This window comes from Myxine glutinosa, chromosome 4, assembly GCF_964187855.1.
Source record: "Myxine glutinosa chromosome 4, kmMyxGlut1.1, whole genome shotgun sequence".
Lineage (NCBI taxonomy): Eukaryota > Metazoa > Chordata > Myxini > Myxiniformes > Myxinidae > Myxine > Myxine glutinosa.
The window spans coordinates 48,281,912-48,296,470 of NC_136264.1; the positions used below are offsets into that span (position 1 = coordinate 48,281,912).

At 42.7% G+C, this 14,559-nt stretch overlaps 2 protein-coding genes across 5 annotated transcripts in view; both read left to right on the forward strand.

Annotated features, from left to right (window-relative positions):
• Positions 1–14,559, forward strand: part of LOC144891596 (uncharacterized) — a 710,104-nt gene that overhangs the window by 539,042 nt on the left and 156,503 nt on the right. The gene's annotated exons all lie outside the window — the stretch shown is intronic.
• Positions 1–14,559, forward strand: part of LOC137424622 (dynamin-like GTPase OPA1, mitochondrial) — a 169,621-nt gene that overhangs the window by 22,062 nt on the left and 133,000 nt on the right. For 2 of the 4 annotated variants that reach the window (XM_068112258.2, XM_068112260.2), the window contains exons 4-5: positions 1,985–2,092; positions 10,066–10,122. In XM_068112258.2, coding sequence (XP_067968359.1) covers positions 1,985–2,092; positions 10,066–10,122 — 165 coding nt within the window. The remainder of the gene's footprint in view (positions 1–1,984; positions 2,093–10,065; positions 10,123–14,559) is intronic. The other 2 variants (XM_068112259.2, XM_068112261.2) reach the window with 1 other exon arrangement.

Consider the following 14,559-nt stretch of genomic DNA (forward strand, 5'->3'; position numbering starts at 1 on the left):
TGAGACCGGATGTCATGTAAGCGCGTATAAGTGTCCCCATGAGAGGGGTGGGGTTATATTAATTAGTTAGGGATTAATGGTAAATACCCTGTATGTAAATGGCCTCTGTTATTTTTCCTCTGTTCCTTATGACAATGCAGCACACACACAAAGCCAGGAAATAGCGCATTAAATGACACTAAATAAAAGCTAACTGGAAACAGGACTTTGAACACGCACGATGATACCACCGTCGTGTGGTCACAAGAGCAGGCAGGTCCGGGAGGCCACACCCTGGAGTGCAGTGATTGGTGAGATTTGCCGAGCAACGAAGAGAGGGACTGGCTGATAGGAGCAGGCACGGGCGGCATCAGATGACGTCAGAGCCTTGAGTACAAAGGAGTTGGATGGTAGACATAAGCTCTCTCTGTTTTCGGGATTTCACAACGAACGGTCAAATTTCACGAGCTCTTGCCTTTCTCTCTCTGCTTCGGGACTTTATAGCGAATGGTCGAGGTTTACTATCGCTTGCGTTGGAACATTGGTGCTGTGCAGTCGCAGTTGTGCTCTCACGTGAGGGCCGTCTTGACGAACACGTGAACATTTTATAGTGCTCTTGCGCCAGGGACATTGGAGATCTTGACGATCGTGAGGACTAGCGCGGCTGGAGCGACCGAGCGGGCGTGGCCTGCTCGCTTCGCGCACGGAGCTAGGAATGAGTGGACTGCACATGGAGGCCCGGTTCCTGCTCGTGGGCTGCGCAGCAGGGTGTTTTGCCACGTGGGGACAGAGGGCCTGTGACTATTCCAGACGATCAAGGGGACCAGAGTTAAGTCACAATTACACGCTTTATTTTCACCTTTATTTTTCACTTTGTGTGTGTATACGGGTCTGTGTGGGGATATCCCATTTAGGAATCTTAGTTTTGTCGGGTGTTATTTTGTTGCTGGCATTTCTTCAATAAAGCCGGTATTTTTGTACATTTTAAATCTGTGTCGGTTTGAATGAATTATCGCAGGTTCAAGGATGTCCGGAGGGACCCGTAAGGTTCGTTCTTCATTCTCCTTTCCCTCGCTTGTAAAGAACATTGTTATTTTTGACTGAACGCCTCGGAGTGTTAAGCTCGTTTGGCTAATCCATCCGAGACCGGTCTTTATCGGCCACGGATAGGACAGTATGCAATCTTCGATTGCTCTTTTGAATTACCTCTTCCATTTAAGATGGACGGAGGCTATGTTTTCACCCCTGTCTGTCTGTCTGTTTGTCTGTGAGCAGGATATTTCAAAAAGTTATGGACGGATTCAGATGGAACTTGGTGGACAGGTTGTGGGTGTGTGACAGGGACGAATTGCTTAGAATTTGGTGTATATCTGGATCCGTATCTGAACACTAGAATTTATTAAAGTGATTCTTCACCATTGAGAGATATTGCCAAAAACGATATATAGTATCGCACGATGTTTCAAACAAGAAGTTGCGGATGCGTTCTGACAAAAGTCGGTGGAGGAGTTGGTTCGGTGACGAGAACAAGCCGATTAGATTTTGGTTCAGGTTTGAATCCAGATCCGGCCTATATGTGGGATACAAAACGTAAACTGTTCAGCCTGGCAGAGGTATGCGCTCTACTGAGTGCCTGTTATAGTTATTACTTTGTTTCCAGGGAATTTTCATCCACTTGATGTTAAAATTGTATATGCCCCTTTAATGGAGTGACCCAAGTCTATAGGGATTACAGGGCCACTGACATGATCTTTGGCACTATTGTGTTAAGAAAGTGTTGCTTGTCCATGTGAGAATTGGAAAAACCACCTCTTATGGGTCATTACTTCAACCCTTTCATCACCTGCTTTCAGTTCACCCCCTCACTCTGCCCCTTCCTACCACCCCTCCCCACCCCTATGTTCCTGCTCCACTTTTATTCCACCCTTTAATTTTCCCTCCTTTATCTCCAAACTGAATCGCACAATTGGTTATTGTGACTCCCTTGTGCTTGCACCATGTATAGGAAAACTAAGCCGCATGCTGCCGGACAAAGAAGACCTGGAGAATTTCATTCCGAATGCGGAGAGCATGGTACAGTACCTGCAGGACATCCGGGACTCTTTGCTGTCAGGTGTGTTTTGGTCTTCAGGATTATTAACGTTTTTTTGGCGAATTAAAACCGACAATACAAATTATTTCATTTAAAGGCTTTGCTCTCAGTCATCTTTGATTGTGTACAGTACACTTGTAGCGACAGGAAGTCTCCTGCAAGGCAGATGAGTAAGGCAGATTGTTCTTCTTGTCAGCTGTAGCTCACAGAATTGCACTTTTGTGGTGGAAGGTGTCAAAATAATTCATTTTCTCGAAAAAAAGATTCCTTTTGAGGAATTATGATCGATTATGTTTGAGTTTTTTTTGTAAACTACTAAAACGCTAATGTCTTTAAAAACGACGGGAAAGCTAATTATGACAATCAGTATAAGTATGATAGATGTACTTGGTGTCTCAATCAAACATAATTAATCCCTTCTCACATTTGATCCCTTCTTAAAAAAAAAAAAGATGAAAGTTATAATTGTACCAAATGCAACACAACACAGCGTGATTTTATTTTCGACCTTTGACTGATTTAAATATCAATTGTGCCACCATCCACAAACCCCATTTTATATACAGCATTTTAATGTTTCCACAGCTGAAGACCAGGGAAAAGTGGGGTTAGGTAATTGGTTCATGTCGGTCTGTCCATCCGGCTGTCTGTCCACAAACAGCAGTTTATGATCGAGGAACAACTTGCTTAAATTGATTGTCATATTTTGAACATGAATTGGAAGACAACATTGCCGAGTCTGATCCACCTTCTCCATGCAGCATGTCTGCATGGTGTTGATGTTCTCGCCTTGGAGAAATGCAGTGGTAAAGCGAGCAGCATGGGGACGAGCGTTGTCATGCTGAAAGGTTCTCAGTTCTGGGTGGTCTAGCAGGAATGGCAGCAGATGAGGTCGCAGGATGTTATCCACATACCGCTGGGCGTTAAGATTCCCATCCACAACCAACAGTGGCGTCCTGTACCGGCCTGATATGGCGGCCCACACCATCACACTTGGGCCACCCCACCTGTTGGCTTGACGCACGCAACAATCGGCATATCGCTCGCCAGTTCTTCTCCAGACACGCTCACGCCCATCATGACTGTCCACACAGAACCTTGACTCATCGCTGAAAGCGACCTCGTTCCACTGCGCCAAGGTCCACCGCTGATGCTGCTGGCACCATCTCTGTCGGTTGCGGCGATGGGCAGCCGTCATCACGGGGCCTCTGTATGGTCTTCTGGCAGTCAGACCATAGTCATGCAGTTGTCTTCGTGCAGTATCATTGGAGATCCGTGGGTTTGCACGCCCCGGAGTTTCTGCCGCAGTGCGGGATGCTGGACGGAATCGATCCCGCAGGTGACTTCGGACCATCTGCCTGTCCTGCCTTGCAGTGGTGAGTCTTGGCCTCCCTGATCGAGGTCTGTCATCTGCAGAGTTGTGGAGGGTGTCTCTGTACATCAGGGCCGATATCGTCTGGTGTGAACAGCCAAGGCGACGTGCCACCTCACGGTAGCTCAGTCCGCCTTGCAGCATGCCCAGGGCACGCTGCCGTTGATCCCTTGACAATCGTGGCATGTTGATTGAAATGCCCATTTTGCACTGGCCTTTTTAAAGCCAATATCAAGACATCACATGCAGCTCATTAAAATCATCCCGTACCCCTTGGCTAATCACTGACAGTCAAAACGGCTGTTCAACAGCTGTGCTATGAAGTGACCATTGAAGGTTCAAGTGACCATCCGTGACCGTTTTGTCTGACAGTGAGGACACTATTGTCCACAAATAAGTTCACACATTTACTACACGCAGTGTTATTGTTGATATTTAAAGGTTTCAAAGGTGGTAAGTTTCTTTTGCGTTTCAGTATATGTATATATATATATATATATATATATATATATATATATATATATATATATATATATTTATATATATATATATATTTATATATATATATATATTTATATATATATATATATATTTATATATATATATATATTTATATATATTTATATATATATTTATATATATTTATATATATATTTATATATATTTATATATATATATATATATATATTTATATATACTAGGGCATGCCCGTACTATATCTATATCTAAAATTATATCCCCCCCTCTATTTACATGAAATGGTTTGGTCCAAAGCGAACGGCTTGCGAGTACGGTGACAATCCCCCCCCTCTATTTACATGAAATGGTTTGGTCCATTCGCAAAGCCAAAGCGAACGGCAGTTACGAATCGCAGTTACGATGAATCGCAAAGTAGTTTTAATTAGTTTTAAAACATAGTTTAACGCCAACATAGTTTGCCAACGTGAAATAAATGAATACGCTCTCAAATGTGCCGTCCGAGGCAGAGTCTGTTCGCCACGTTCGGCACACGTGATAACTCGCTGCTCTGATTGGTTGAATCGTTTTTTGGACATAGCTCGGTAACTACTTGTCCGATTAATATGAAACCTTGAAAAGGCACATCCTCGGGTCCCCAGCAATATACCTGGCAAGTTTCAAGTATATCGGACCGGTAGTTGTCGAGAAACAGCGGTCGCATACACACACACACACACACACACACACACACACACAGACAGAGATTAGTGGAATTATAGATAGATATATATTTATATATATTTATATATATATATTTATATATATATATTTATATATATATATATATATATATATATATATATATATATATATATATATATATATATATATATATTTATATATATATATATATATATATTTATATATTTATATATATATATATATATATATATATATATTTATTTATTTATATATATATATTTATATATATACATATATATTTATTTATATATATATATATATATATATATATATATATATATATGTATATGTATATATATATGTGTGTATATATATATATATATATATATATATATATAGTATATATATATATATATATATATATATATATATATATATATATATATATATATATATAGTATATACAGTCATGCGAAAAAGTAAGTACACCCCATGTAAAGTTTTGACTTTTTCAACATATTTCAACATACAGCTATTTGATCTTCATTTCAACAATATTGATAGATAAAGGTGATATAATATAACAAATATCATGAAACATTTACATTTTGTAGTCCATTGTATAATTTAAACAAAACATAAATGCAAATTTCGCATGTGGAAAAAGTAAGTACACCCTTGGCTCTAATAGGTGGTATTGCCCTCTTTGGCAGAAACAACCTCAAGTAGGCGTTTCTTATAACTGTCTATCAGTCTCTGACATCGACTTGGAGAAATTTTTGTCATCTCCTCCATGCAGAATTCTTTCAGCTGTGCGATGTTTGAGGGGTTTCTTGCATGCACAGCTCGTTTCAAATCCCCCCACAACATCTCGATGGGATTTAGATCCGGGCTTTGACTTGGCCATTCCAGAACCCTCCATTTCTTTCTTTTCAGCCAATCCTTGGTGGATTTACCGGTATGTTTCGGGTCATTGTCATGTTGCAAGGTCCACCTTCGGTTGAGCTTCAACTTTCCGACAGATGGCCTCACATTATCCTCAAGCACCCTCTGGTACAATGAAGAATTCATTGTGGATTCTATGATGGTGAGCTTCCTAGGCCCTGATGCAGCAAAGCTGCCCCAAACCATAATATTTCCACCACCATGCTTTACAGTTGGTATCAGGTTCTTGTGGTCAAATGCTTTCTTTGGTTTTTGCCAAACATGTCTTCTGGTACTGTGGCGAAATAGCTCTACCTTTAACTCATCTGTCCAGAGCACATTGTTCCAGAAGTGCTGGTCTTTGCCGAGGTGTTCATTGGCAAACTTTAGTCTTGCCCTGATGTTCTTTCTGGACAGCAAAGGTTTCCTCCTGGCACACCTCCCATGTATATCAAATTTGTGCAGCCTCTTTCTAATGGTAGACTCGTGCACTTTGACATCAACAGTGGCAAGAGCTACCTGTAGGTCCCGTGATGACATTCTGGGGTTCTTAGAGACTTCTTTCAGCATCTTGCGCTCTGCTCTCTGGCTGAACTCGCTGCGGCGGCCTGGCCTGAACAAGTTGGCAGTTGTTTGGAATCTTCTCCACTTGTAGATGATCTTCCGGACAGTCGAATGATTGATTTCAAATTGTTTGGAGATCTTTTTAAATCCCTTCCCAGACTCGTAGGTATCTATAACCTTCTTTCTGAAGGCCTCTGAGAGCTCTTTTGATCGAGGAATGGTGAGGCCGCACACTTCAACAACAAAGAGCAAACCAAACTAAATGTCTGAGGTTTAAATAAGACAGGTTCCTCCAAGATCCTCTCTAACGATGTTCTAATCATTTGCACCTGAGCTGGTGCACCTGATTCTAATTTTAGGTATTTGAAGTAGTGATAAATGTCGGGGTGTACTTACTTTTTCCACATGCGAAATTTGCATTTATGTTTATTTAAATTATTCAAGGACTACAAAATGTAAATGTTTCATGATATTTGCTATATTATATCACCTTTATCTTTCAATATTGTTGAAATGAAGATCAAATAGCTGTATGTTGAAATATGTTGAAAAAGTCAAAACTTTACATGGGGTGTACTTACTTTTTCACGTGACTGTATATATGTATATATGTATATATATATATACACACAACAACAACAAACAGGCATTTTAAAGGCCATTTTCCCTGCAAGAGTGGGGGTTAGCCTTGCGGTCCCCATGACAATCTTCTCCATTTTGCCCTATTTTCTACATCTCCCCTTCTTAACCCCCTTGCCCGCATTTCTTCTTCCACCATCTTTAGCCAAGTCTTTCTCGGTCTTCCCCATCCTCTACTTCATTCCACATTCATTTCCATCACTCTTCTCAACCAGTCACTTTCATCCTTCTTCAACACATGACCAAACCATCTCAAACTGTTTCTCTTCACAGCATCCATCACAAGCTCTATTCCCATCATCTTTTGCAATTCATCATTTGGCTTCCTCTCTCTCAACGATACTCCACACATCCACCGAACCATTCGCATTTCCACCCTTTCCAGCCTTCTTTGCTGCTCTACGTTCATTACCCACGTCTCGCTCCCATAAATCATAACACTTCTCAAACATGCAGCATACACCCTTCCCTTCAGCTTCAACGACACTCCCTTCCTCGTCAGCACGCCACTCAGTTCCCGAAACTTCTTCCATGCACATCTCACTCCAGCAACCGTTGCCGAGTCTGATCCACCTTCTCCATTCAGCATGTCTCCTAGGTAGCAAAATGTTTTCACACCTTCCAGCTTCACGCCGACTCCAAGATCCAACTCAACATTTCCTCCATCTGCAGCTCCCTCTGTGCACACCTTACACTTGAATGTAGCTGCCACACTGGTTAATGACCCTCTCAAACCACTACATTTTTGATGAACCCACTCAGCGCACATTGTACATTGAATTGAGTTCACTCCGACACCCTTCCTGCACATAGCACATGGCCACTTCCCAGTTCTTTCCACCTCACCACATGCTTTACCACTTGCCATCACCTTTGTTTTTCCGATATTCACCTTCAGACCTTTCCTCTCCATACATTCCTTCCACTTGTTCATCTTCTCCTTCAGTCCATCCATACTTTCTGCAATCAACACCAGATCATCTGCAAACAACAACTCCCACGGTAAACCCTCCTTTACGTTCCGAGCCAGCACCTCCATCACAGCTACAAATAGTAGTGGACTTAGTACCGACCCCTGATGCACTCCCACCTTCACCTCAAACTCACCACTGTTCCCGTCCTTCGTCCTTACAGCTGTGCACGCACTTTTGTACATTGCCATCACTACTCTGATCAACCATTCCTCCACTCCTAACTTCCTCAATGCCCATGTCACTACTTCACGTGGAACCCTATCGAATGCTTTCTCCAGATTAAACGCTCCATATGTATATGTATATATATATATATATATATATATATATATATATATATATATATATATATATATATATATATATATATATATATATATATATATATAGTATATATATTTTAGTGCTCCAACCTAATGAGTGAACACCGTGTCCTCACCGCCACATGTGTCCGCCTTGCCTGCCAAGCTCTGGAGGAGCCATCTCGCAGTGCGTCATTTTTATACATGTTAATTCGGATACTGTCACAAGTGTATGCAAAACTCACAGTTACCGACCTGGTTTCGCCCTTATTGGGGCTACATCAGGGCAACGCAGTGAGTCTTCCATACACTTGTGACTCTTTAAACCTTTCGGTTATATACCAGTCATCATGCGACGCCGTACCGTTCGTATGGAGTCACATAATGACTGGTATATATATATATATATATATGTTATATATATTTTTTCTTTTACTCTGCCTTCCTGGCAGTCAAATAAAATTGATAAATAGCCCCGAGTAAGCTGATGGTCATCTCTTGAGGCTGCAGTTCAGATCTCTGCTGATTTGAGGAAACCCCCTGAGAGCCCCCTAAATCCCCGGGAGGCCCCCTGTTCCGAAATTTAATAAATGTAAAATCGAGCGATCGTGCGGGTCATCCAGTGGAAGGGCTGTATTGGGTTTCGGAGCATTTCGTTGGTAAATAAGAGATGAGTTGGAATCCAAAGTTTTGGGGCTAACCCCTCCCCTCCCCCATCTTCCCCCACCCCAACCCATGGGAGCCACCCGTGATCTGAAATTGAAAAATCGAAGCCTGAGCGATTGTGGAGACCACTATGTTGTATTCTATTGTCAAGTTTCAGAAAAAATCAGCCAGGTGATAAAGGAGGAGTAGCAAAAATAGCAATAAGATAAAGGAGGACCGGAGAGACGGGCGGAAGGACAGACATCCGGACATCACGACCCATTTTATAAGTTCATCTCTTCGAGCGTCGAGATCAGATGACCTAAAAATCATTCCAAACAGGAAACATGCTGTTTTTAAGGATGTCAAAAAGAACACAAACAGCAGACACGAAAAACTAATGGAACGTGTTAGATACCGTAGTTAGATATTCCTCACCATTAAGTAATAGTACTAAAACTGATATTTTGCATGATATCTCAAAAAGGCATGGATGGATTCAGACGAACCTTGGTGAATGAGTTGGTTTAGTGACAAGAACAAGCGATTAGATTTTTGTTCTGGTCCGAATCCAGATCTGGCCTATCAATGGCATACAAAATATAATCTGTTGAGCCTGAGCTCTACCTAGTGCCGTTCTATTTTTTTTTTTTGAACTATCTTTAAAATCATTATTTTATTTCAATTGAAGTTATACTTCAACACCGTGTGGGGTATCGTGTTCTATGAACTCTCTAGTTTCTTGTTACCACAATAACTTGAGAACCACCGAAATGATTTCAACCATACTTTGCAAAACTATTGACTGTAATACAAAGATAAACGGATTTGATGTTTGGGTTCAGCAGGTAAAAAAATTGTTATTTTTTTTTAACCCTTTTGTACCCCAAAACGATGAACTGAGAAATCAAAATTTGTCGAAGGCGAACCGATTCTATTTTGGTTCAAAATGTCGAAGGTCATGTGCCCTTTAATTATTTTGCAGAATTATTAACTCGAGTAATAAACATCTGATTTTGTCTCTCTTCTCCTCATCTCTCTTTTCTCTGTCACTCGCATCTGACCTTTAGTTGAATTTGAACGTAACAGTGAGTTGACATCTGACATGGGTGGAGGCAAAGCCATTGATTCATTTGCATCGGATTCCATTTTCTAGGTCTTTCTTGAGATGTCGTACCCATCTCATTGGCTTATTCTTGTAGAAATCACTGCATTGTGTGAATAATTGTGTGATGGTGCCATGCCTTTTGAGAACAGACAGTTTATGTTAATTTTTTGGTCACCATAGTAATTGCAATGATATACTAGCTGTTAATGTCTCAGCTCACATCACCTGATGTATATTATTTTGGGATTGTGTTGCTTTGCCCTCCATGTGACAGTGTTGTGTTCTTGCTGATGTGCTGTTGCCAGGTGTGAGACATGAGGGTTTAAGCGAAGTCAAAGGAGTTGCTGATCTACTGTTGTTAGGTGTGTAACATCAACCTCCCTGGCCTAATGATGGGCACTCAGCACTTGAAACTAACCGAACATGCACTACCCGCCTCCGACTAGCTGCTGAGCCCTCTTTTTGGTGTGGTTATTTGTAAAGCTGAGAGCTTCAACTCTTCATTTGCTCTTGTCTATTACAATATTTTTAATTTTGAAATGGTCCGTAGGCATTAAAATCGGTCACTTGAAAGCCTAACCTTCCTCAAGCCACACAATAATTTGCATACATGCTTTCATCCAGGATAAAGTTCTCCACCTTCGCGAAGGCTTTACTGAGCAAGTTACAAGTTACAAGTGCTACTTGGCTTTCGTCAGGAAGTTTCTGCATTGTTTAAATCCACAGATCATGTGTGCTCATGAGTTAAACCTCAGCTGACAGCCACTGGTGGACACGTGTTTTGATCATTAGCTCCTCAGCATGCCACAAGCTCCATCCGCAGCTGAGACTTAAATGTAGGCCATTTCTAAACCGGCTTGAGAAAAGTTAGCGCTCTTTAATTAGATATCTCGATACTCCTTTGACTTGTGCTTCTTTTCCTCAAAGGGAGAAATGATAAAGAAATTTTTTGTGCATGTTTTTGATTGGGTAAAGAAAAGTGAGGTATGAGATTTCTTTCATGTTCTCTGAGGGTATATTTCTCAGCTCTGAAGCATAAATTTAAGCTCTTTAATAACTCTGCAACTTCAGAGTGGAAGTTCACAATAACATTTCATATCGCATTTGGTAGGCCAATTTTTTTCCTGTTATATATATATATATACTCAGTGTACAAAACATTAGGAACACCTGCTCTTTCCATGAAATAGACTCATCAGGTGAATCCAGGTGAAAGCTATGATCCCTTATTGATTGCACCTGTTAAATCTACTTCAATCAATGTAGATGAAGGGGAGGAGACAGGTAAAAGAAGGATTTTTAAGTCGTGAGATGAGTGCAACATGGATTGTGTATGTGTGACATTCGGAGGGTAAATGGGAAAGACAAAAGATTTAAGTGCCTTTGAACTGGTAAGAGGTGCCAGGAGGACCGGTTTGAGTGTGTCAAAAACTGCAACGCTGCTGGGTTTTTTACGCTCAACAGTTCCCCATGTGTATCAAGAATGGTCCACCACCCAAAAGACATCCAGCCAATGGCAGCCAGTGGTCGAAAACTCCTCATTGATGAAAGAGGCCAATGGAGGCTGAGACTATTTGTGCAGAGCAACAGACGGGCTACAGTTAGTCACTTGACAGTCCAGTACAACATTGGTGTCAAAAGACCCATAAAATAATGCACAACTCGTCGTACCATGACACGAATGGGGTATGGCAGCCGACGAATGTACAGAGTTCCACTTCTTTCAGTAAAAAGCATGAACCTGCAGTTGCAGCGGGCTAACGACGAAAACAATGGACACTGGAGGAAAGGAAAAACACTTCCTGGTCTGATGAATCGTGGTTCCTGCTGTTTCATGCTGATGGGAGGACTAGGGTGTGGAGAAAACCACATAAGTACATGCATCCATCATGCCATGCATCAACATTGCAAGCTGGTGGTGGTGGTGTGATGGTGTGGGGTGTGTTTTCATGGTGCACATTGGGCCCCTTGATAAAAGTGGAGCAACGTTTGAATGCCACAGGATATTTGAACATCATGGCCAATCAGGTGCATCCCTTCATGGCAGCAGTGGTGTATTCATCTGCAAATGGATTTCTTCAGAAGGATCATGCCCCATGCATGATCATGCAAATGCATGCAAATGGATCATGCCCCGGTGTGTACCCTGGTTAGAATAGGTACACTGTATCCCTGCGTGTCGTAAGAGGCGACAAAGAGGGTTGGCGTCAGGAAGGGCATCCGGCCATAAAAACATTGCCTCAAAAAGAGAACCATGACAATTACAACTACATATGGGCAGGGTACAGCCCGAAGTGGAGATCGGTTTCTGAGGTTTGGGACATGGAATGTAGGGACAATGACAGGGAGATCAGGAGAAGTGGTGGAAGTATTGGTCAGAAGAAGAGTGGACATATGTTGTGTGCAAGAGACGAGATGGAAGGGAAGTGGTGTGAGAATGGTGAAGGCTAGGCAGGGACAGAAATACAGGTTTGTGTGGCAAGGGTGCCTGGAGGGCGTGAATGGTGTTGGTGTCCTGTTTTCTGAGGAGTTTGTAGACAGTGTGGTGAGTGTGACTAGAGTGAGTGACAGGTTGATGATGGTGAAAATGATGATTGGAAAGCTGTTGGTGAACGTCATCTCGGGATATGCTCCGCAGGTTGGTCGGAGCGATGAAGAGAAGGACAAGTTCTGGTGTGCGATAGAGAAGCTGATGGAAAAGGTGAAAGATGAGGAAGTTGTTGCGGTAGGAGGAGACCTAAATGGACATGTGGGAAGGAGTATGGACGGTTTTGAGGGAGTTCATGGGGGTTACGGATATGGCGTGAGAAATGGAGAAGGTGGAAGGATTTTGGAGTTTGCTGTTGGAGCTGATTTGTTGATTTGTAATACTCAGTTCCAGAAAGAGGATAATTAGCTTGTTACATACACGTCAGGTGGGTCGACGACAACCGTTGACTACCTGATAGTGCGTAGGTGAGAAAGGGGGCACCTCCGGGACACAAAGATGATCCTGGGGGAGGAGGCTGTTTCACAGCACCACTTGGTTGTCTGCGACATAAGCGTGAACGGTGCGAGGAGAGCTCGGTGGGTGAAGTACCAACCGAGAATGAAGGTGTGGAGGTTGAAAGTGGTGACAGTAAGGGAGGCATTAAAAGAGAGGCTGAGTAGGGTAGAGGATGATGTAGTTGAGCTTGAACGTGGTTGGATGTCAATGAAAGATAGTCTGTTGGGAGCCGTTGGTGAGGTATGTGGATGGACAAAAGGACCACCGAGGCACTCGGAAACATGGTGGTGGGATGATGAAGTTGGAAAGAGGATTGACGAGAAGAGGAAGAAGTTCAAGGAGTGGCAGAAGGCGAAGGGTACGGGAGCAGAAAAAGCAGAGCATGAAAGTTATAAGGCAGCCAAGAAGGCTGCAAAGAAAGAGGTAGCAAAGGCGTAGGAGGCATGTAGGAAAATGTTCGGAGAACGCTTGGATTCGGAAGAGGGCCAGAGAGCGGTATTCAGGATTGCAAAGCAGATCGCGAAAGAGAGGTGTGATGTGATGGGGGTGAGTTGCTTGAAGGATGAAGTGGGACAAATCGTTGTGGACCCAGATGGAATTAAAGGAAGATGGAAAAGATATATGGAAATGCTGTTGAATACAGAGAATGAATGGGATGGCAACATAGAGAGTAACCCAGTTTTAGGACCAGCAGAGAAGATAACTGAGAAGGAAGTTGAGGAACCGATAAAAGCAATGAAGAGTAGAAAAGCGGGAGGGCCGACGGGAGTTGTGGGAGATATGTTGAAGGCAGCAGGAAGTTGGGGTGTGAAGAGAATGACAGAGATCTGTAATCTGGTGGTGAAAGAAGGCCGCATTCCAGTGGATTGGGAACTGAGTATCCTCGTCCCTCTATACAAGGGGAAAGGTGACCCTCTGGAGTGTGGCTCGTACCGAGCGATAAAGTTATTGGAGCATGGAATGAAGGTATTGGAAAGGGTGTTGGAGAGGAGGATAAGGAAGAAGGTGAAGATCGACGAAATGCAGTTTGGATTTATGCCAGGCAGAGGAACGACAGACGCGCTCTTTATTGTGAGGCAGTTGCAGGAGAAGTACATGGAGAAGAGGAAGAAGTTGTTTCTTGGGTTTGTTGATCTGGAGAAAGCATTCGATAGGGTTCCACGCGAAGTATTGACATGGGCATTGAGGAAGTTAGAAGTGGAGGAATGGTTGATCAGAGTAGTGATGGCAATGTACAAAAGAGCGCGCACAGCTGTAAGGACGAAGGACGGGAACAGTGGTGAGTTTGAGGTGAAGGTGGGAGTGCATCAGGGGTCGGTACTCAGTCCACTACTATTTGTAGCTGTGATGGAGGTGCTGGCTCAGAACGTAAAGAAGGGTTTACCGTGGGAGTTGTTGTATGCAGATGATCTGGTGTTGATTGCGGAAAGTATGTATGGACTGAAGGAAATGATGAACAAGTGGAAGGAATGTATGGAGATAAAAGGTCTGAAGGTGAATATAGGAAAGACGAAGGTGATGGCAAGTGGTAAAGCATGTGGTGAGGTGGAAAGAACTGGGAAGTGGCCATGTGCTGTGTGCGGAAGGGTGTCGGAGTGAACTCCATTCAATGTACAATGTGCGCTGAGTGGGTTCATCAAAAATGTAGCAGTCTGAGAGGGTCATTAACCAGTGTGGCAGCTACATTCAAATGTAAGGTGTGCACAGAGGGAGCTACAGATGGAGGAAATGTTAAGTTGGATCTTGGAGACGGCGTGAAGCTGGAAGGTGTGAAAACATTTTGCTACCTCGGAGACATGCTGAATGGAGAAGG